General features: G+C 32.2%; 2 protein-coding genes across 7 annotated transcripts in view; one reads left to right on the plus strand and one right to left on the minus strand.

The window, feature by feature from the left end:
• Positions 1-24735, plus strand: part of LOC145945730 (uncharacterized) — a 262355-nt gene that overhangs the window by 90023 nt on the left and 147597 nt on the right. For 5 of the 6 annotated variants that reach the window (XM_083054894.1, XM_083054893.1, XM_083054895.1 and 2 more), the window contains one exon: positions 1109-1150. The exons of the other annotated variant lie outside the window; for it this stretch is intronic. In XM_083054894.1, the coding sequence (XP_082911020.1) occupies positions 1109-1150 (42 nt within the window). The remainder of the gene's footprint in view (positions 1-1108; positions 1151-24735) is intronic. 6 annotated transcript variants of the gene reach the window in all.
• LOC145945289 (uncharacterized) lies at positions 21093-22421 on the minus strand. The gene is made up of 4 exons (XM_083054187.1): positions 22339-22421; positions 21749-22029; positions 21463-21621; positions 21093-21205 (listed from the first exon to the last, which is right to left on the minus strand). The coding sequence occupies exons 1-4, from the start codon at positions 22341-22343 to the stop codon at positions 21093-21095; spliced, it is 558 nt and encodes a 185-aa protein (XP_082910313.1). The 5' UTR covers positions 22344-22421.

Genomic DNA, 24735 nt, shown 5'->3' on the forward strand with positions numbered 1-24735 from the left:
TACGGACATCGTGATCGCGATCGCACGAGCGAGTCCATTACACGGGCGAGTCTACTATGTATGTACACTGGCGGATCGAATTACCGTTGTACTTTCGACGCGAATTTCCGAAGTTTTTCGGCCTTGTCGATTCGATTTCTATGTCGTTGAATTGTGTGATATATAAAACATAGTGGAATGTAATGCCCGTTTCTTGGAATATCGGCGACTCTTGAGTGCGTCGTGAAGTAGTCGCCGCATCCATCGTCGTTCGATGAGGCCTTTCGATAAGTGAGCCTCGAAAAAAGCGGCGACGTGAAAACAGAGCATCGGTTTTATTCGCGCGCGAATAAGCTCTCGCGATTCTCGCGTTTTACCGAAACGCGTCGAAAATGTAATATCTAAAATCCGGGTGTCGCCGCGCGTCGCGAACGAAAAAAATAACGCGAGTGCAAGTGTTTCGAGTGAGTGCCATAACCATAAAGGAACGGTGCAGGGAGAGAGAGAGAGAGAGAGAGGTCGATGGCCCGGGGAGGCATCGGGCAACGGCGGAGCAACGATAGAGTAAATATAATTTATAATTTATTTAACTTTTCATTTGTTATTTGTGAGATTATCTATTTATCTCCGCGATAATGATTCAAATTTTACATTGTTGTATAATAATGAATATAAAATATCCTAGATTTTATATTTTGAAAAATACTTAGAATATTTAATAATAAATATAATAATTTTTAATAATTTAATAATAAATGTTTGTATATATGCGCATATTGTATTATATTTAAGAGATATGTAGATATGTAGATATAATTATTTATGTAATGCGTAACTAGAGATTCTTTTACTATTAAATATTTTAATTAAAATATTTTTAATTAAAATATTTAATAGTAAAAGTAAATAGTAAAATATTTTAATTTAAATATTTTTTATAATTATTTTTATCTTTCTTTAAAAAATATTTCTTTGCAAATTATGTAGTTTTTTAATATCTTAAAGTACGAATAAAAAAGTTAACTATGCGTATAATATAATTAAAAAATGCTTTGAAATATTATAAATGATTTAAATAATTTGGTAATTGTTTTATATAATATTTACATGTTTTTTTTTTATTTTACAGATCAACATATATATTACAACTACGCTGTTGCACATCAAATTGGTGAGTGCTGAATTATTTAAAAAAATTTTAAGGTAATGTATTTGTGATAATTATATCAGAAATATTTTAATACATATATTTATATTTTATATAAGATAAAAGTATTAGGAATATACCTTCTTTCTCTGATAATTATAATATAATTTGCAATAATAGATGCATTGGTAAAATTCTTTTTATTCTTACAAATTGTTTGATGTCTAAATTTAGACATTTTTTTATTTTTATACTTATCACACATTGAAAGAATTGAAGTCTCAAATTAATCGGAATATTATATATAAATATATATCACAAATTCATTATCTTGAAATAAATGAATTAAAATTCCTAACTATAGACTTCCTCGCAAAATATATTCTCCTACTAACTCAGACGAATTTTAAAGCGTATCAAAAGGTACAAACATATACATATATTATTGATGGTGAACAATATATTTTACATTGTCTATTTGAGTGCATGTTCTATGCACAATAGCTTACAAATTAAGCAATGTTTGATTGTTAATTAGCTCACATAATTATAATTTGTTATTTTTTATAATGTAAAATTATTTTTAATTTTCAATACTTGGATATTTAAGAAGTCATTTATTAATAATATAAAAAAAATCTTTATTTTTATAGTAATATCTTATTTTATCAACTGTAGTAATAAACATGTAGGTAGATAATTCCATTAAAAAGTAACTCAATAAGCTGCTTAGAATTATTTTCATGATATAATTTATTCAAATAATTTATTTAAATAATTTATTCAAATAAATTATGTCATGAAAATAATTGTAAGAAGCTTATTGAGTTACTTTTTAATGGAATTATCTACCTACATGTTTATTACTACAGTTGATAAAATAAGATATTACTATAAAAATAAAGATTTTTTTTATATTATTAATAAATGACTTCTTAAATATCCAAGTATTGAAAATTAAAAATAATTTTACATTCTTGAGAATTCAAACAAATTTATATCTATAAATATCTATTATTTAAATATACATATTCCCTTTCTAAAAAAAGGCATGTTAAGTCGATTCTTGCAAGTTGGTATATTGTTGCATCTTTTCCGCGATGCTGATAGACTATCTCGATTCGCATTGTGCGTTATATTTGTAGCATCGAGAGGCTGTCATCGCGAGAGTTAGTAGTTGTTTGACAGTTTGTTTAGAATAAAATAAAATAAAATAATATGTTTTAAATAATATGTTTTAATACTTTAAATTCGATTAATATTTTTGACAGTTATCAGCTGATTTCTGTCAAAAAATATTAATCGCGGACAAAGTATATATTATAAATATATATTATAACATATTATATTATTTACAACATATTATTATAATTAAAATAATAATATTTTGTAAGTAATATAATATGTTATACCTAATACTTTATCCGCGATTAATATTTTTTGACATAAATCAGCTGACAACTGTCAAAAATATTAATCGAATGTAAAGTATTAAAACATTATTTAAAACATTATTTTATTTAATTTTATTTTGTTTAAACTATCAAACTGCTAACACTCGCGATGACAGCCTCTCGATGCTAGGAATATAACGCACAACGCGAATCGAGACAGTCAATCAGCATCGCGAAAAAGAGGCAACAATACTTGCGAGAATCGACTTAACATGCCTTTTCTAAAAAGGGATATTGTATTTAAAATATTATATTACAATACATTTGAAATGTTTCTTACAATACATACTGCTTCAATTATTTATATTTTACAAGTTAAGTCAAATTCTTGAGTATAATGTTAAAAATCCTAAAACTTTCTGAATGCAACGAATTACTTAACAGCGCACAAGATTCGCGAAATCCACGACAATAGATTTTTTATTGCCAGCGTACTGGCCCTCGTTAAATCAACTCCTTCGAATCTCGAGTAATTGTTATTCGATGATTATTATTCAATGAGATTGCAGACACGCATATCCATATCAATGCGCATTGACTCATTTGCATTCTCATTGTCGCTCGCGCGATTGTAATGTTACCACGTAACGCTTGTAACGTGCGTAAGTAGCACGTAGTAGATAAGGTATCCTTCCCCCCCCCCCCCTTTATGCTGGATAGCTTTTCACGCCGATGCAACGTGTTCGTACGTATACGTACAGTTTCCCATCTAATGATTTTTGAAAAAAAAATTATTTGTTTGTGATGACATAAACGCAATTTTCATTGTTAATTGACGACCAATTTAGAAACATGTCAAGAAACGAGGTAACGCAATTTCCTTAATTTTTGACATAATCGAGATATTTGCTTATAAGAAATATTATTTATTAATTTCAAGATATTTTTTAGACTGGATAGCTGAATCATGCATACTGTGTTTCAGACAGAAAATATATTATATTCATTTTTCGTATAATAGATTAACTTAGTTTTCGCATTATTTTGCCGAGAATATACTGATTAAATTAGAACATCGGTCGAGTAGCATGATAGAAAATAAAAGGTTAGTGTTATTTTTGTAATAGCTTTTTGCATAATGTAATTTTAATTCTCCGTAAATAGATAATACGCATCATAATAAGCCGGTTTACGTCATGCCGTTCGCGGCTAAGGTCAGTAGAAATCAAACAATCCAGAGAATACTGCGATACTACAATTGTCTAGGACTCTAGGAGATCGCATTAATCGATAAACTGTATCGTCAGCTTTCGATTGTCCCGGTAATGTCCCGCGAATTTGAATCAAATCGATTCAGTTTTTCTATTTATCGAAAGGCAGATCTTTCACGGACTATATGTATAAGTGAATTATCTTTGCACATGCAAATTGATCGAGCAACATTCTATTTTCATCGATGCATATATGTTTCGATATCGACTACAGTCGATTATTTGGGCGGGACATATGTGATTAAAATTTGATAAAACAAAGACGTTACGATATACAATATGCGTTTTTTCACAATATATGTATATACATACATATAAGTTCTTTTTCATTATTATGATTCATATATTTAAAATTTATCTAATTTAATTTTAAAGAGTTTTATTTAATAACATATTTCGGAGATACTAAAATTTACGAAAGCAATAAATAATATAAATTAATGAAACATATGAATAACAAAGAGACGTAAATCGTAAGAGAAAAATAAATATAAATTGATTGATATTTAAATATTTTACTGCTCATATAACGTCATTGTTTTATCGATTGCTTTTTTTGTCTTTGATGACAATTATATATTTGAAATATTTTTAACGAGTGAAAAAATTGACTGAATATTTTAACTAAGATTTTTCAATTAACATACAAGTAGAGAAGTTTAATATACATATAGTTAATTATATATATATATATATATATATATATATATATACCTACTGTATGTATATGTAATTGACGATAGGGGAGATATAGTTTAAATATTATTCTGCCCGCTTTTAAAACAAAGAACAAAGTGATTATTCGTTGCGCGCGTGGTCGAACTTATGTCAATCACACTTTGCGAAATGGATGTGAACATGTGCATTCATCGAGCATGGCGCGATATTACGAAGCGACATTGCATATTCTCTCGTCGTTGTGTAACGCTCACGTGCTCACGTGCGAGGAGTACAACGTGCACGTTGTTCTCGGATTTTTACGTCATTAAGTAGAGCTTGTTAAAACTCTCATTTTTTTTTTATGCTACGCATCGAAAAAGTCGCTCGTTTGACGAGTGAAATGTTTTTGTCCATCGAAATAATGTCGACACGCGCGATATACGATTGTCCCTCTCGACTTTTTTTTCCATTTTCCGAAAGCTGCGTAAATCGACGCGATGAAAAAAGAAATGTAACTATATACGATTCAATAAGATGGCGAGTATTATTATCAACACGAATAAGGCTCGGAATCCCTGGAAAGAGAGTTAAAGAGAGTTTTCGAGGCTATTTGCACGATCAGGCGGACTTTGAGATTGGATAACTTCCTCCCACAATATCCAACCGATTGTATAACGATCACGTTTTCTGCCTCAAGATACACGCGCGAGGATTCGATCGATGTAGTATCGAATCTTTCTTTATTTCGAACAAATTCAATTTATGCAACCGATTCTATTTCGTATTTTATACATATTTGTCGCGCTTGACTTTTTATTTCGCTTCTCGCCAGTTTTTATAGCAATTTGACGAGGATTTATTACGAAAGGAGCGGATCTTTCCGTTGATATAACCGGAGTTTGCCTTTTTTTAGAAACATAAATAACGACAATCGCAGCTAATTGCCGCCTCGCTTGCGACGTATCACTCGCTCGATCGGGCGTCTCGAGCGGATGACGCAAGCGGCATCGATTACAGATATCTTTTGAAAGCGACACGTCGCCCGTTTTGTCTCATCCCTTCGATCGACGAGCACCTGCCTCGCTGTGTTTGGTTAAATCTATCTACTGCGACTTTATATATCGCGAGTTCTCTGGCTCTAATTGAACTTTGAAACACAATGGTTAGATATCTATTACTACTGTTCTTTTATTCAATTTATTTATGTCATCGAACAATGTGTAAATTTAATTTTTTTACAAGACAAGTATGTCAAAACTTGTTGTATCTATCTATATTAAAATAGTGATATCTTGGACTATTAAAATTTTGTCGTGGGCACTGAGAAAGATTTAAAATTGGGAGAGCAATTTTTAGAATTCTTTCGTCATTCGAATTTTAAAAGACTGACCATTTTATTATTTAAATTAATATAAAAATTACGAGAGACTTTGCAGAGTAATAATGTAATAATGAAAAATTCGCGAGAAGAGAAATACTTTTTCAAAAATTGTGCAAAGATCAATTTTTAATTTTATTTAAAAAATAAAAAATAAGAATTTTAATAGAATATTTTTTAATGCTTTATTGCTTTATTATCAAAGTTTTCCGCGTCGCAGGGATTAATGTCGGCGTGAATCACACAAGTTGCTGCAACATCGACAACCGCCTGTCTCATTGCGGGTGCATGTATACGCGTGCGGAAATGCGGAATAGCGAGATCGCGCAGACGTGTGACACGTGCGGCAGTAGAATACATATGATCCCGCATGCATCGCACGAGGAACTGTTAGATCGACCGCGAATAATCACGTATTTAATTCGCGTCGCAAATCGTTGGCTTATACGATTATTATTCGCCAAGATATTTTGAAAGAAACACACCAAATTTAAACTTTTATTTATTTATTTATTTTTTATTTTAAGAATTGCTCTGGATTCTGGCTCGATCGATTTTGCAATTTGCGATCGCAATCGTAATCTTGATTGGCGCGGAAAAAGTTTTTAACATTAAAGGAAGATTAATGATTCTCGTGTGTTACGTATTTATCATGTTATCACGTTTGCGGATTCAGTATCGATTTGATTTACAAGAGTAATCACTCGCGCCGATATAATAAGCGTAGTTACGTTTGAAAAAAAAATCCCGAGTTTGTCTTTCTTTTATCGTGACTTGACGCCTTTTTGGAACAAGATCGGTTCCCTCTTCCGTTACATATGGCGTTGCATTTACCGCTGCATCAGGCTGTTCTCGATATCCGCCCCTTTGTGTTCGCCGTGACTCACGAGACCCGTTCGCATTCGCGTATGATCTACATACCCGACCTAGTCTCGTTCTTTTTTTTTTTTTTTTTTTTTTCCTTTCGAACTCTGTTTCGCAACACAGCCAAGTCCATTCCATTTTCTGGTTCAATTCACCCGCGCGAATTACATTTCCACACAACTGCTGTTGCTGAAACTTGTATTTCGTAAGAACTATGATATATGTACCTATATGTATACACATATTCACTGACATGCGTTTTCAATTTAAGTCAAAGCTTAAGAATACAAGTTTAAAATACATTCTTATTATCTATGAGATATTTGAATCGATGGAGAAATCAATTAAAAATAAAGCGAGATTTATTATAGTATAAAGTGCAAACCAAACAGGCCTATAAAGCTAAAGTCTCTCGTACATTTGTACATTTTTATTCCTCTTGTTATTAAACGATCTTTACTGCGTATTTAAATTTTTACTTTATAATATCGAGGAGAAGAAATCGCAAAATAAGTCTCTGTTATGTATTTTTCCAAAATTAATAAATCTTTGTTTTTCTTTCAATTAATTAGCTTAATTAGTCGCTGCTTATAATTTAAATTGATTTTTTCTCACTTCCGGATATTTGAACTCTCGATAAGCTTCGTGGTAGTTGGTGGGTAGATTGTGATTATGCCGTACACGCGTGGCTATGCGTGATCGTGCGAGAGGAACGAGAGGAAGAGAGAAGGAGAGAGAGAGGAGACAAGAGATCAGTGTTATGTAACGGCAACTCGAAGTAGGCGAACTTATGTGATACTATGAGGTGTAGCGTATAGTAGTCACGTGCTGCTCATAGGATAGCTTTACAGCCGACACTAATGAGAAGGATGCGCTATACGCTCGCTAACGAGGTTTCCTCTTCGGTTACCACCTCTCGGCTGACGTAGCTTATTGATTCCTTGAATTTGACGATGAAATTGTAACGCAGACTTAAGGAACAATTTGGTTCAGGAATATTTAGTAGTTTCAATTTTTATATGCAATATATTATACACGCAGAGAGAGAATTTTCTCTTAGAATTTACCTTGAAAATCATGGTAATCGTGGGACAATGCAGTTTAGTAAATTTAATCAAACATGTTTTATATTTTATATTGTGATAGATATTATTATTTTTATTATGATAAAAATATTAATAAAAGAAATTCTCATAAAATTCTTTCCATACCATATTGTCCCACGATTACCATGATTTTCAGGGTAAATTCTAAGAGAAAATTCTCTCAGGTACATATTGGACAAATTATCGATATATTTATAAATTTAAAATTATTCAAGCTATAAATTTGAGTTTAAATGTACTATTGTGTACATATATCGAGCCTAGTATATATGGACACATGTCAAATGCATAGACTGTTTAAAATAGTTATTTAAATAGTTTTGTTTAAATAAAATATTACTCGAAAAAACATATTTAAAAATTTTACGTGAGCATTATATATATTGAAATACGTGTAGCAAAATAAATAATTAGAAAATGACAAAATAAATATGTGTTTGTATGACATTGCTACTTGTTGAATATATATATTTAATGTAAATTATAAGAATAATTAGGAAGATTTGATTAAAATATTAATCACAATCGAAAAAATCATCCGGTTTAGCTACGTGTATCAGCTATACTTGACTTTCTGCATTACGATGCAAACGGTGCGAGTAAAACGAGATTAGTTAAAGTCGCGTTGTCGGCAACGTGAGTTTCGCGATTTTAGTATTGCTTTTTCAGTCAAATTGTAATCACAGAAATTCCATTCCGCAAGAATCGTTGACGCTCATCAACGCGATTCAAAACCTTTATTTATTTCTATGTAAACGCAGACGTTATCTTATACGCTCAATTATATATGATCATAATGTTTAGTATTTGCAATAAATTGCAAGAAAGCACGCGTATTTTACATCATGTTTGTCGTTAGATAAATTCTGCATTGGATTTACTCGCGGAATATAAACTTTAAATCATTTGTCATTTTGTTTGGTATTGTTACAACTAGCTGCAATCGAGTCACGCTCGACACACACATACACAAGTCTTAAAAGAATGCTTTTAAGACTTGGTTTTAATTTAAATTTTAGTCTTTAACATGCTGCAATCTTTCTATTATTATATAATATATCGTAATATAATAATAATATAATAACGTAATAATGTAGGCGATAAAAATTTTTATTATACATGTATTAATCGCAACGATATACATATATTAATGCAATGTTTTATTTAAAATTTGATTGCCATTAATTTGGAATGAAATCGCATTTTATTGACAAAATCAATATCTACTAATCTTTTTTTTCTTTCTACACGACTTATCGTCTCGTCCTCGTACTTTGCACGATCGGATTCCGCAAGAGTCCGTGAGTTATTCACACGGTTTCGCGGACACACGTGACACGCGGCCGCGACCGGCTGTCATTGATGTAAAAACGTATTACGAGTGGCGCGTTGCGTAAGCGAATCACTCGCTCCCTCCCCCTTCCCCCCACTCGACACGTTCTCATTGGAGAAAGAAGGAACACATCACGTTTATGAAAAAGAAAGAAGTTGCTCGAACTCTATACTTCGGTCTGCATATACATGTGACCGGAGTTGACATGCGCGATTTTGCAAGTCAGCCATGCGGCGTGTAGAATCCGCATGTAGTTTTTAAGAGAGAAAAGAGGTAAATTTAAAGATAACATAAAGTGTGTTGCACACACACACACACACACACACACACACACACACACACACACACACACACACACACACACCACGAGGCGGACGATACTTTTTTGGTGAGAATATTAATTTTTCTCTTGGTTGTGTGTGTGTGTGTGCGAGATAGAGCGTTTAGTTGAAGCTACAATCGAATTATACGCGATAGTCGTTTAATTTATTTAAGAGAGAATCAAAGATATATAAACCTTTTTAAAAGAATTAGGTTGCTTGTTTTAATTAGGCGATTAAAATTGAGGTTAGCAAAAAAATTTGTTTATACGAGATAAACATTTTCTTGATAAGTTTTATCAATGTTATGTCATCGTTATTATAAAGCAAATGAATTCGTTTCATCAACTATAATGCCAACGACACGAAATTCTATTGTATCGTTGACGACGCGCTATGTATTATCTTTCTTATAATTTGTTCGTTATCGTTACGGAGTTTGACCTGAATCAAGAAAAGGTCATTGACAATTATTCCTGGTAGTTAATCGTCAACGATTTCTACGTAAAAAAATTATCATCGCCCGTAATGGGAAAACATTATAAAATTACATTAGTAAACATATGTAAATTTTAAAAATCTAATCAACGATGACACAGATATACATATAACTAGAAGTGTCTCGAATATGCTAGAAATATGAATGTAAATGTATAATAGATTTTTTTATTATTGATTATTAATTTTGTATCACAAAATAATAATCATTAAGTGTTGCCTCGTTATTCTGATTAAAATTTTACATCGCAGCTTCTTTTTTCGTTCGCAATGTTTTGTTGACAACACGAGACCGAGAGTCGATTGTGTGTTTTCGATAGTAGCGCTGATAAATCGTCGCCCGGTCATCTAACACAAACACATTTTGATATAAGAGTCATTGAACGTTACTCGTAATGCGCAGCGATGAACTTTAGACTTGGCTTGTTCGCCATAGGAGAGATTCATTGTCGTTGCATAATACATTGGCTTGAAGTCATTGCGCGATGGAAATTGAAGACAATGATGAAACACGCATTTTATCGCCCTTTCTCCCCTTTCACCAGCCTCCGCAAATAGCAGCGAATCGATATCGCTCCATAACAATCGCGCGCAAAGATGCTTCCATGAGAACTGCTGATCAATATAATATTAATATAAGATGTCATTAGAATTCCCGCGATATATTTTGAGGATCCTTTAATGAAACGATAAAGTTATATATATATATATATATATATACAAATATTTAAATTAAAAATATAATTTTATAAATGTTGCAAATAGTTATAAAGAATTAAATTTTAACAAATTTTTAAATTTAGGACTTGAATGAAAAAATTATGTACACAATATGTATACATATACATATATTTTTTTATAAATAATAATTTTATTATTATTAAATCAATGAGTTATAAATAATTTATGTTATTTATTAATTTATTCTTTTATTAATTAAATTTAATAGTTTTTAATTATAAATTATATTAATTAAATATTATTTGAAAATTTTAAGTTAAATGTATTTTATACGATCAGTTTTTCTAGCTTTACACAATTTGGCGTCTCTTGCGACAAATTTGAGGATGATTGCGCGGCAGCCGCATTATCGAAAGACATATATTGACTTAAAGAAGAGAGATACGCCTCTTGTGTCTAAATATAAGCATACGTGTGGGCTTTTACCGTGGCGGTGAATTTTATTTCCGTCGTAAAATCAATCTACGAGAAGGGCGAACGGACGATATAATTAGCAATGGTGGAAAAAAATGGACGTCAAATGGGGCGGTTAATGCGCCCTTCGGTCAAAATAAGTGATAGTGATGGTGGTGGTGGTGGTAATGATCGATCGTGCTTTATTTTCAGGGCGAATCTTCTCTCCGTCTTTACACACGCAATTAATATCGAATCATAAAGATATTAAATTAAATAACATTTTCACGAGTTTTTTCGCGAATCAGCATATACAGCAGATTATTTTGTATACGATATTTTTTTTCCACAATATATCGTATAATTTTGTAAAATAAAACATCATTATTTAAAAGAGACGCAAAAAATTAAATCAGACAAAAATAAAAATTGACGTGAAATTGATGCGATAATTTCCTGACAAAAGTTCAACTTTATTGATAATGAGTGGACATTTGTATAATTGAAATATTTATTGCAAAAATGTTTGAAAATAATTGCAAACAATTTTCTTCTTTTCTAATTTTTATTCATCATTATTTTAGCTCATAATTGATAGCCTATATACTTAATATGTGGCAAATTGTATTTAGGCAAAATATATTGCGCGAAAAAGAATATTGAAAATCTTTTTTTTATTAGAAAATATTCACTCTCTTTCAACATTAGAATCAATTTTTCAAATTTTTAAGATAATAGGGGATCAGATTTTTAATTGTCTTTCGAGTGATGTATATTTTTCTCTCACATTGTAAATCGACATTGTTTTCCTCGGATCTGGGAATATTTTTTTACGCGACGCATTTTGCGTAGCGAAAGATGGCAAATCACAGAGACGTTTCCGAGTAACGACTCACAATTAATTACCCGCAAGAGACAAGCGTCATTGCGGTTTCGCCGACCTTGCGCGTCGCCCCACAAAATATTGCATCGATTCCGCGAGCCGGCGAGCATTGAACTTTCGTCGAAGCGTAAACCACGAATCGCATGTTGCGCTCATCCTTTCGATAAGTTCCCCTTTCCTCCTTCCTCCTCTAATCGATTCGCCGCTTGATACATCTCGTGATAACAGTTGCGTCATGTTGCGCAATCATTGTTTACGTCCGTCGTTAACAATAATATCGGCCGCCCCGCAAATCGAGGCGAGGTCTTTATAAATATAGAAATTCCCATGCGCAGTTGCGTTTCTAGCTCACCTAAGCCTAAGCCTGTAGTTTTTTCCTTAGGGTTAATTTAAGTTTTTCCTAAGGGTTAATCTCGGAATAACGGAAAATTAATCCTGAATATATAATATAATATTACCGTCGAGTGTCTAATTATTTATTTACCGTATTATATATATAAAATTTGAAATATTTGAAATAATAATAAAAGATTTTTTTTACGATTAATCGAAAACTCTTGAAACTATTTTAAATAAAAATTCTCGATATTTTTTTAACACTATTATTTTAATTAATAGTTTTAATTACTGCATTTTAAATAAATATTTTATTTAACTAAAATTATTGAAATAATTATTTTCAGCAGTCTGCATTTTGAAATGTGTCCGTCGTTGATTTTGAAATTAGTTTTGCAAACAAGAGTCGTAATCTAAATAAAGATATTTGATTATATCGATGCAATAATTTGAAAGACGATTGATACTTTTTCTTCTCTAATTTCTCTCTCATTAATATAAAAAAATGCTTTTCTCTTGCGAAAAGTGCATACATTGCATTTGCTGCAATAAAAGCCGCAGGTGCATAAATTTGCGGCATTGATGCACATATGCATCCCTTGGAATGCATTCATTGTCTCGATCACATTGTTTGACACTTCGCGGCGTGATGGTGACCGGTTCGACGACCGACGATCGCGTCGCATTTTCTTATCAAAACACGGTCGAGTATTTTCGCAGTGGTGCAGTCTAGACTTTTATTAAATAAACACGCGATCGTCGCTGCGTGAAATGGCTGCCGTTGCGAGACAAATTGCGCAGAAACTGCTGAATGCGATGCGTTCATTGCAAGACAATCGCTGAATAATACTAATAATGTTATTATTATTTTAATTTTAAATCGTCAAATTTTTCTAGCACGAATATCACTTTATATGGTATTATATTGAATCTTATTCTTTTTTTTTTTTTTTTTGGAGATTGCTAGTTTTATCAATTTTTCAAAACAGAAACTAGAATTATATGGAAAATTAATGAAATAAAAAAATCAATGAGAAAATTTTTTTTAATATAATATAAATAAAACGCTGTTATATAATTAAAGATGCTGATAATCTTTTCCGTATTGTGAAAAAGACTACAGAAGATTAATTAAAATGATTATTTTTCTACTAATTTATTGAATAATAAAATTTTGTAAATGAACGTGTTTTAAATCAATTTTGTCATTTTAGTATGATGCTTTAATGTGATCAATAATCGCTTTAAAGACGCAAAAGAATATGATTTTCATCTATAATAATATAAGCGTTTACGAAATAAGCCGCACTTATCGCTCGTTTACTCAATCGTTCGTGGATTCTTAATTAGAATCGCCTGCTTGGCATAGTATCTCGCTAATTAACAAGTTTGTAATAAATCACTGCTATTACCTAGCATTGAGTTATGCAACTATGCACGATTAACATATTAACTGCACTTTGCGCACATAAATGCATATATTTACCTAATCACCGTTGCATCTTTTAATTTTTTCAATTTTTTATTTAATATAATTATTACAATTTATGGTGGTTTTTATTTAATATAATTATTACAATATACGGATCTGAAAATATATTAAATGTAAAATATATAGCGAATTATTTTTAATTAATTGAAATTGATTAAAAATAATTTTTTTGTAAAAATGTATTTTTAAACGCTAACTTGTTTTGCATATACATTCGGTACGTATAATTGTATTTTATCTGTGGAAAGTGTGAAACTGACGCTTACATTAATTGTTGTCTTCGTATTCGGTGGTGAACAAAATTCGAATCAACGTCGGTATTATCAAAGTCGTGTTAAGCTACAGATTGTAAATATAATGCATTCTTGATGCACAAACAATGTATATATTCATTCAGTGCATTATCGAAGAGGGACGATTATTTCTCGACAATTGTACTTTATTAATTAATTCCGGATGCGATTAGAAAAGTTTTTTAAAATAACATTTAAATAGCTGCGAAACATTTTAATTTTCAACAAATTTTTCGCGAGATATGCAATTTCTTATCGCGTTTCTTCTTATTGTTAGTTGCGTCGCATTCGAATCACCATTGACGTAAAATGTCGCGACATTCCTTTGCGGTGGATGACTATATTTAAATGCCGCGCTATTATGCATGCAGTTACATCACGCCCCGATTAAAATAGCAAATTCGCGGAGCAGCGGAGTGCAACGCCGATAAGAGCGCGATTCGGGATGGTCGCGCAGCTGCACATCGTAACCGCGATAAAACCGCTATCAATTCTCGACGACGACGACGACGACGACGACGATGACGATGATGTCTGCAAATATGTTTGCGCCAACTGCACTTGCACCAATTCGCTTGTTACTCGAGTGTTATACTTGCACCTCCTTGACTTTGGATCTTGCACCATGCACGATAAAGCATTCGTGCGCGTAACTTCATCAGTGTACTATCGATTATCGAAATTCCCACTAATAACAAATTTTAATTAATACCATTTATTTATCTTCTCCCCCCCCCCCCTCTCTCTATACAGAGATAAATTATAAATATAAATTCAAGGCGCTATATTAAATTTGAAAATTTTTTATATTAATTAATCTTTGAGTGAAATTAATGGGATCGAGGTCACGTGGAGACATTAAGTCGCACTGTTGTAATACGAGAGTCATTTATCGAGTTTATGGAGTTATTAAAGCATCGTGGTGAACCGTAAAGTTCTCTATATAGATAAATGAGAAGACGAAGGGTGTAATTGAAAAATTATGCTTATGACGACTGCGATTATTTGATTTATTCGCAATCATTTCACAAGCTTTAATTATATAACAAGCGAACAATAGATGGTACGCATCAATTATATATTAGCATTTTGAAAATTTGAATCAGAATAATTTTTTTTATAATTAATTGCGTAGTTAAATATGAAAAGAATGGAATGTATTATTTAGTGCGATATAAATAAAAAAAAGGCGATAAATTAATTTTATAGTGTAGACACTGTTTGATTGACAATTTTATTTGATCAGAGCGGAAAAAGAGAAAATGTTGCAAAACAGATGTTATTTTATTATTAATCTTTGCGTGAACGTTTGTATATTTTAACTTTTTTTAATCACTCGCATTAAAAATTTTTTCTCACTATTCTTTATATTTATATTACCGCGTTTAATGTGCATATAATTTTGTTTTTTGTACTTTTACAATTCTCTTAAGAAACGTCAGAAATACACATACACAGTCACTTATAGTCTAAGGTTAGGTAATTGACGTAATCATCTCTTACAATAGGTCATCCTATAAATAACAACTTTATTCATAGTCATAGATCGCGTTTTTTCATTGTGATAGAATTTACTTATTGCCATATTAAGCCTGAAATAGATTCAATATAGAGCTGAGATTATATTAATAACTCGATTTATAAAATAATTAAATCGTCTATCTTGAGAGAAGCGCGTTTAAATATGTGTAGCCCCAAGTTAAGCTCGCGGATATTACTTCCGGTATACGAGCGATTCGATTATCCCAAAAATTCTCACGTATGAATTGAAATATATGCCGGATGATGATCATACACGAATCGTATGTATTTTCTGCTCTCTTATGGAGTTGACATAACAACTCGCGTATACATACTTGCATCGTTGTGATGACTGGAAGAAGTAGGTTTCTGGAGCAGAGAGAGACGAGAGGAAGGTCCGGGCTTCTCTCTGTACGCTCTCCGAAGGCCCGCGAAGAAACGCAATAGCGGAACAGAGCCGCGATAAGTGTTACACACACGCGATGAGAATCGACTCGTTTTTTTTGTGTGGTTCGTTATTTTTCTCGAGCGTGCGTTATCACCCCTCGTTTCTTCCAATAATAACGATTGCTTCAATAATAATTACCTTTGACGATAACAACAATAATATACCTACCGTATCATCGCGAGCGTTAACGACGAATAAAAGAGAAATGAACGATAATAATTTGTAATAACCGATCAATTTCTCGAAAATAATAATCTGCCGCGCGTACGTATTTTTCCAAGATTACGCAAGACGCTCGAGAGACGTTCGATCTCTTCAGCCTCTTTGTGAAAAACTTTTCTTTATTTATTTTTACGTATCTCGGTCGTCAAAGGAGAGATGAAAATAATCATCCTCGCGCGCGAACATAATAATGTAAACGCGTAGGCGTCTTTATGCAGAGATTTTTCGTAGAGAGCGAAGAAGCGCCTGTCCCCGCAGCTATTACGGTCGAGAGAGCTCGTTAAAAAGATTACTCCTTCTCTCATTTATAGAATCGCACAATTTCTTCTCCTAATTTTAACGAGGTTTTTCAAAAAACTTATTTAAGTATCCTTGGAGTGTATTGAAGATGTTTAATTTATTCTCTAAAATTATTTCTTTTGATAATATATTAAATTATGTATAACAATATATTTTTTAATTAAGCAGGGGGAATTTTTTGAATCTTTAATATTATAAAAATCAAATATCTCATATTATCTAATAAAATTAAAATTATATTTAAAAAAATAGTGAGAAGAAGGAAAAGAGAGTGTCTCTATTTTTTATTTTTGATACAAAATAGATTATATTTGCAAGAAATTAAATCAAACTATTTTTTGGACAAAAGCGCGCAAGTGTTTCGCGGTTTCTCTGCGAAAATGCAGATGCCACGATTGTTAAAAGTGTGATGCATCTCGCGAAAAAGTCGCGCGGGCATTTTTGATGCAGTGGCTCTCTCTCTCTCTCTCTCTCTCTCTCTCTCTCTCTCTCTCTCTCTCTCTCTCTCTCTCTCTCTCTCTCTCTCTCTCTCTTTTTCTCTCTCTCTGGCCAGGGAACAGCAGGGTTGGCCGGAAAAGTCCAGTGAGTGGAAAAAACCATGGTAAATTCCGGTTTTTACCGTCTCTGACTTTTTTATCCAATGGAATATAAACTGGCAAAAAGTATAAAAATGATTACATTAAAATATATTTATATAATTTTATAAAAAAATATGCGTTTGTTTTAATTAATAAATCATATTAATCACTATAATTAAAAAAATAAGAGAAATATAAAATCTTCTTTAATTCAAATTAATATATGAGATACATTTTTTTAAACTTTAAAGATATAAAAAATTTATCCAAAAAAATGTGGAGTTTTGGGAACAGACATGTCCAAATATTCTTACGTAAGAATCTCGTGTTGTGTCGTGCGTCACGTGTACCGGCGTTCACGTTACGGCGAGCGGAATCCGATTAAAGCCCTGCGTCAGGGCCCTGCGCCGACGCGACGTGTGCGAGCACGTGCGAATTTATACAGCCGTAATTCTTCCGACACGTTGGTGTCTACGGGATAGACGCGTGACTCGGTGTCACGGGACGATTTGTGAAAACGGACACAATCGCGCGTGTGAAGCGGAGAATTCCTGTTCTTTATACATACGGTGGAACAAAAATTTCAACGTAATCTTTTTTCACTCCGTATGCAAATATACATATATAATAAATATTAAGAATTAAATTTAATTAATTCGATTACGTTTGCGCGACAGATGCTCATCGCGCAGTTGCCTGCCATAAATAACGGGAGCGCAATGTGCTCTTGAGATGCTTAAAAATAGCCCACCTTACGAAGGAAATGATATACGCGCGCCAAGCGCATCTCGTGCATTCTGACGGATGCGTGACGGATGCTGTGACGCGTGTAAATCCCACCGCTCGATAAACGCGTCAAGTTTTATGAAATAATTTGAAAATAACTACAAGCGAATTTCTCGAGATTGTCTCGCTGCGATTATGTCTCATACTCAACGCAATTAATTCCGATATTGATATACGATGAATGATTCACATGGCTCTTTGAATTGGCTTTTCACATTCTTCCTTAAAAGTAGGTTGGCGAGGAAAAGAGGGAGAGCAATATTATCTGGTAATTTTACAAATTATTTGATAGAAGGGTGCGAGTGTGTTCACATAATCGCCTTTTATTATGAAATTTGTCCATGTGTTTGAAAATATGTTAAAATGTATTTTAATTTCGCGAATCTAGTGATAGGTATAACCTTATATAAACTATCGCAAACAGAGTTTAAATAAGATATTATTTGAAAATTAATTTTCCGTAAGAATATGATTGATGGACAAATATAGAAAATCTTGATTGAAAATGCACTTGGACGAGACGTGTGTCGATTTTGATCTAAGCTCGACGAGGACGCCAAGGAATGAGTATGATAACGTAACTCAAATACTAATTATATGTTATAAGCATTGCCATTATGCGAGCATAAGTGCTCCCACCTGGATTCTCGGACAATGTGACTGGACGTCGCGTCGGAGAGAGACCTTTGTGGAGTTTGTCTTACTCAACTCGCGTAAGCAGCGAGCCTAAGCGAAATGTCGTAACGCACAGCCGCAAACGAGCTAAATTATCGTTAACGGTAAAACTAGCGATAGAAATATTCGCCGCGCGCGGATAGAAGTTTGCGATTTAAAATTAATTCTCATTATCCTACACGGGACCGTTGCCGTGTAATCGTCGAGAAAATTCACCGCCCCATAAAACGCGAAACATTTATATTCCCCGCGAAGTCTTCGAAGCGATGCGCTTGCGTCATCAAGGAGAAAAAGAAGACCGCAATGTTAATATAAACAGTTACTCTTCACGTTCTAGATTCGGCAAGTGTGAGCTTGATTCTCTAGCGAGATTCTTTGTAATTCTATTTAACTTTACTTTCTCTTAGAATATTATACAAATTAACGCAAAAGAGAATTCAACGAGTAACTTCCAAGTATAATTTAATTTAGATAATGAAAGGCAATTTAAAATACTAATTTGAAAAAAAAAGGAAAAAATTTAATTGAAAGATTATCGTAGAAAAAAATAAATGTGGACTTTAAAAAATATTTATCTACAATCTTGAGGATTGATAAATATATAGGTATCTGTATATGAGATTTCGAAATATACGACATGTAAATAGAAATATTACATCTATCAATATTTTTATACATTTACATACATAATATCTTATATATTTTTCGTTTTCTCTCTCTCTCTCTCTCTCTCTCTCTGTCATTATTTTTAACATATGTATAATATTTTTATATATATATAGTTGTAATATACATATAATTTGCATTTATATGCACTCTCTTCTCTCGGAACTATCTCGCCAGTTTGCAGTTAGCGCAAATGCAGTGTAGGTGATTGGCGAGAGCCTATTATGTCACAACTTCTAGTTGCAGTGGCAAGGTAGAGCCGGGCCATGAACCCAATAACAACACGTTGCACAGGCGCACGTGACCGATTCTCTTCGCAGAGATTTTTTCCGCGCATTATTCTCGCCTTTTCTCCAACTTGTTAGTGCCACAAGCGAAATATAATATATACTCTCGTGATAATTCTTGAAAGAAATCCGTCGTTTGACGCTTTTTTATTAGGCATTCTCGTATTCTTACTTTTATTTAATGCTGCGTTTATCTTTGATCTAGAATAATCAAAGTTTTTCTCAATAATAAAAAGAAATATATTTTCTAATGTTTTGTAATGATTTACATTTAATTTTATATAATTATTTTATAAAGAGAAAGAAGAAAGCGCGCGGATTATTACTTATTTAATGCCTTTTTATTGTTTTTTTCTTTATTAATAGTTTTAGACGATATATTTTTTTGCAATGGTAAGGTAGGATTATTTCCGTGAGCACTGAAATAGATTAGCGCGAGTGTGTTGTATCCGCCTATATCTTATTATTCGCACGATAATGACGTTTCCATCTATACACATATATAGAACACGTATAGAACGTGCGTGTTCGTGAACACCGTTACATGCGACGTACACAATCTTATCTGAATATATGTATATTTACATATCATTGCGCGGGATTTCAGTCCTGTTTTCCTCTCCCAGTGTCCCAGGCGTGAAGTAATCTCTTATTTCGATTTTATCTACGTTACGTAATTGCATTCCAGTTACGCATCGTTTCAATGAAACGTACCTTTGCAAGTAAGGGCTGATCTATAATTTAATTTTTTTAATAGCGATTTCATCGCGATTTTGATTTGACACTCTCTATCTGTACATCTGAAGCTATCAAATTTCTATGAAAATAGCATTTTCTCGAGAAGAAAAAAAATTGTGTTTTAATTTCGTCGTTAAATTGTATTATTCTAATATAATTGTGTGAAATGTAGCTTATATTTAAAAATATAGTATATAAAGATTTTCCATATCTCTGGTATAATATAGATTTGCTTAATTATTAATATATTTTTTCATTTTACATTTTTTCTGGGAAGGCCCAATGAATACAATTTAAAATGGAAAATTATTAAAATTTTTCTTAAATTCATAAAAATTTTGGTACTCGCTTACATAAAATAATAATTACATGAAAAACGCACATTTTTTTTATTATATATAATATATAATTAATAATTTATAACTATTATATTACAACTATTTGTTGTGCGTATACAAAAACAGATTGTAATAACATATCAAGATCAAACTGTGAAATAAATAATAAGTATAATTAAGTATAACTGAATATATGTATATATATGTATATATTGAGTTATGTGTGTGTATTCTATATATTTTATTACAGTATATTTTATAGCAATCTTTTTAAGCGGAACAAATTTGAATTAATATTACAATATAAATAACCATATTTTATCACGATTTGTTTTTCTATGCGCACAATAAATCTTTCTTAACGTACAGTACAATAAGTAATTATATTATATTTGAATAATTGTAAGAGTAATTTATCGTGGTCAACTTTTATAGTTGTAATGTTTTATTCTGCGACGTGATGTTGACGGATATTTTCGTCGCAATGATCACAGAAATCGTTATCACTGCTACAAGACTCATATTCAGAATCCTCACTTGAAAACGACGATGAATGTCCTTTAAAACAATTAATCAAATTAGTTTTGGAATAGTTAAAATTTAAAATCAAGTCTGGTTTTAAAGAGTGAAAGAAATAATTTAAAATTTTACATGAAAGTAACACAATGATATATAAAAAGTATAAATCATTATGCAGTACTATGCAGTAAGAATATAACAAGTAAAAAATATAGCATGGGGAAATAGTTAAAGTACTATATATATATTTTTTTTATTGCGGTACTTAGATCTATATATACATATTTCCCACGCACTTTCAGAAGATCCTGTCGTTTGCTTCCTTAAAGTTTTCTTACTATTAAGCGATTTAGCTTTTCTCGACCTTTTCTGTTTATTCTTATTGTTGTATTGTTTGTTGTCGCAATTATCGGAAGAATCAGACGAATAACTATTTTCCAAAAGTTTCTTGTTTTCTATTAAAGGAAATATGTATTTAATAATTAGACGAATTACTCTCGAGATATCAAATTGAAATTAATATAACTTAAAAAATTTAGATTATGATATATTTAGATTTGTAATGAGAATTCTGTAACGTACTTTCGAAAACTTCCAGCCCTTTTTCCTTTGAATTTCGTTCATTCTCAAAAGATATTTTGGATAATTTTTTTTTCATTTTGCTTACTTCACCTTTTGCAATTATCCTTTCCGAATAGTCCTCGTAGCCGCAGCCGCCCGTGCAGCCGCCGTCACAGCTGCAAGTATTAGTAATGGTTGAAGTAAATGAGCTATATTCCGATGAGGATGAAGTGTCGCACTTTGCGGAAGAGCGACAATTGTCACACGGCACTTCCCAATTTTCATTTTCTGCTGGCATTTTTCTGAAAAAAATATTTGTGAAGCATTGCACATGAATATCGAATAAATTTGTTGAAGTTTCTACGCTACGCGCATAACATATCACAAATGATTCCAACTTCTTTATATTCTTGTATCATTGAAGAGAGACATATATAGTTTTAAGAAGCAATTATTAACGAGTTCAAGTTATCGAATTGTAGATGATAAAATAAAGTGAAGTTAATTATTATTATTTTTCGATTGAATAGCGCGTTTGTTACTTGATATTTTTCAAACAATTATAATATAAAAGAAGAAATTTAAAAAGAGAATTGTATATATATACCTACAACATATAATAAATATACCGTCAAATCTCGCGAAAAAAATGAAATTTGATTTATCAATCCACAAATTTTATAGTTTATGTTCAATCTATCAGATACTTTGCATTTGTTCCATAAATATTAGATTAGAGATCTATCACATACTAATAAATTTTATCACAATTGAATCGAACTATATAACACGAAATGAAACGTTCCGGAGAACACGAGGACGACAACTGACACGATAACTTTCGATCACACAATACTTAAAATTTTTTTTTTTTTCTTACAGTGTTTGGTGTGTTTAACCTTTGGTATAATTATTTTTATATGAAATAAATATTTACACATGTACTATGTTTTTAAATCTAATATGTCTTATGTATATGTCTACATATATATGTAATAAAGAAATAAAAAATTTAACTATTATGTGATCGTAAATCGTGTTAGTTGTCGCCTTTATGCTTATATGTATGACAAATTTTTTTGGATAAATGATCAAGCATCGGCGAAAAGAATTATAAGTTATAAGGATATAATAATGCACAATATGCATCGATAATATCACGATATATCGATTTCTGTGTAAAATAGAAATATCGTTTGCGAAATTGCGAATGCAACGTGTGGGCGTGTTGCGCGAAGTTATGCCATATTACACAGATCATTATGCAACGCGTGTATTGACGCAATTCAGATCTGATCGCAGGCACGAGAATCGATCCATGGGAAATCTTGAATTACACGTTTTATATATCTCGTTTGCGCCGCCGTCGCCGCCGCCGCGCTACTATTGAATTGAAAGGGCCGTCGTGACTGCGATTACGTTAATTTCTTCGCTTATGATAATGGCACAGGGCGGCCTTGTGCTCGTAAATTTTCGTTTCATAACCGGAGGAATTACATATTGACACGCTTGGCGAGTCCGGCCGTGTCGCGAAACTAGCTAGATCTATATTGTGTTGTGTGGCGCCATGTTTAAACCGTGTGTGAAAAAGTCTAAGTTGACAGCCTTTAATAGAGAAGATCAAATTAATTTTTATTTTTAAATATCAATTTTGTGTATCTCGAAAAATTGCTTATCGAGATTTCTTCGAAATTTATTTGACGTTTGAAGCTCAAGCTTAAATTTCACAGTCTTAATTTTTAAGAAAGCTAATTTTCTTTCGGAGAATCAATTTTAAGTCTTTTAATATAATTTTGATATATCTTACATGCAAATTATATCTAGATGTATTCTTGAATATTATGTACTTAAAAATTACTCTCTTAAAAATTAGCTATGGTTGTGTAAGAAATTTTTTTGACGATATTTCTGTATATACGTTGACGTTTCAAAAGCCATTCGGAAAATACAATTTTATTCCATAGCTGTGAGCGAGGGTGATGAATGTTTACGGTGTTCCATAGGGTGCGTCAGAATAGCGTGACTCAGCCGTTACGGGGATGACGTAAGAAAATGGGGATTTTCACGGTTTCCCAGTAAAGGAAGCGAGAGAAAGGCATAAGTGTAATATCTTTAATCTTTCTATTTCTAGATTTCTATTCATATATAAGCGCATTAGGGGTCGGAAACACGCCCTCGAAATCGAAATTAAAGCAACGTCGCCATGTCTGAACGAAATGACATATAATTATTCTTAATTGTAAAACCTGTGTGCGTCCATCTCTAAAAAATGTTCAATTTATTGAATTAATGAAATTTAATAAAACTGGAATTTGTTCGTAGATTCCAATGTAATGTGTCAGAAAAAGTTAAGTAAAAAGATGTTTGAATAAATTTGGAGAAAATTGGATAAGGAAAAAATGATTTAAAATGAAGTTTCGTTGGCAATGCTAATTATGCGTTGGATCATCGCGAGCACAGCTGTAAATTGGAATCGAAGGGATGTGCAGGAGCTACGAATTCAATTCGCTCTCGCAACTCTCGACACGAAATCACGGAGACGAGGTGATTGTACAGCGTTTTTCCACCTACGAGCGGTAAAAGTACGGTCCGTTATAGATCGTGACGGGACGTCTGTCGTGACTGTCGTACTTATGCAACTCTCGGATTTGTAGATTCTGATTTAAACCATCGCGCGCGTACCGGAATGTCCATTATAATACTCTACACGTCAGCTTCCATTCATGTGTCTCCCTTCTCCCAGATCTGTCCCATCATCCACATGGTGGACCGCCATCCCGCTTTGTTCGGCGTTTGTTCCCGTCGATGTTTCCTGTCAGAATCGGCGAGCCGCATTTTTATCAAAGATCTTCATCATAATAATCGCCCCTCTCGATATTTTTATCGTAATGGCATAATTTAATAATTTAATATATTAGAAAAGAAAAAATTTCTGATATAAACTGCAAATTAGAGATTATACTTTTAACTTTCTCGCTGTTAATTTTTATAAAATATTACGTTAATTA

This window comes from Prenolepis imparis, unplaced genomic scaffold (genome assembly GCF_030444845.1).
Source record: "Prenolepis imparis isolate NDT839.2.m4 unplaced genomic scaffold, iyPreImpa1.0 SCAF_14, whole genome shotgun sequence".
Taxonomy (NCBI): Eukaryota; Metazoa; Arthropoda; class Insecta; order Hymenoptera; family Formicidae; genus Prenolepis; species Prenolepis imparis.

Bases quoted from the DNA above. Each gene is read 5' to 3' on its own strand.
- LOC145945289 (XM_083054187.1), bottom strand. The intron at 21,622-21,748 runs GTACGTTACAGA...TTCCTTTAATAG, and splicing joins AGGGCTGGAAGTTTTCGAAA to AAAACAAGAAACTTTTGGAA. The intron at 21,206-21,462 runs GTGCGTGGGAAA...ATTGTTTTAAAG, and splicing joins AACGACAGGATCTTCTGAAA to GACATTCATCGTCGTTTTCA.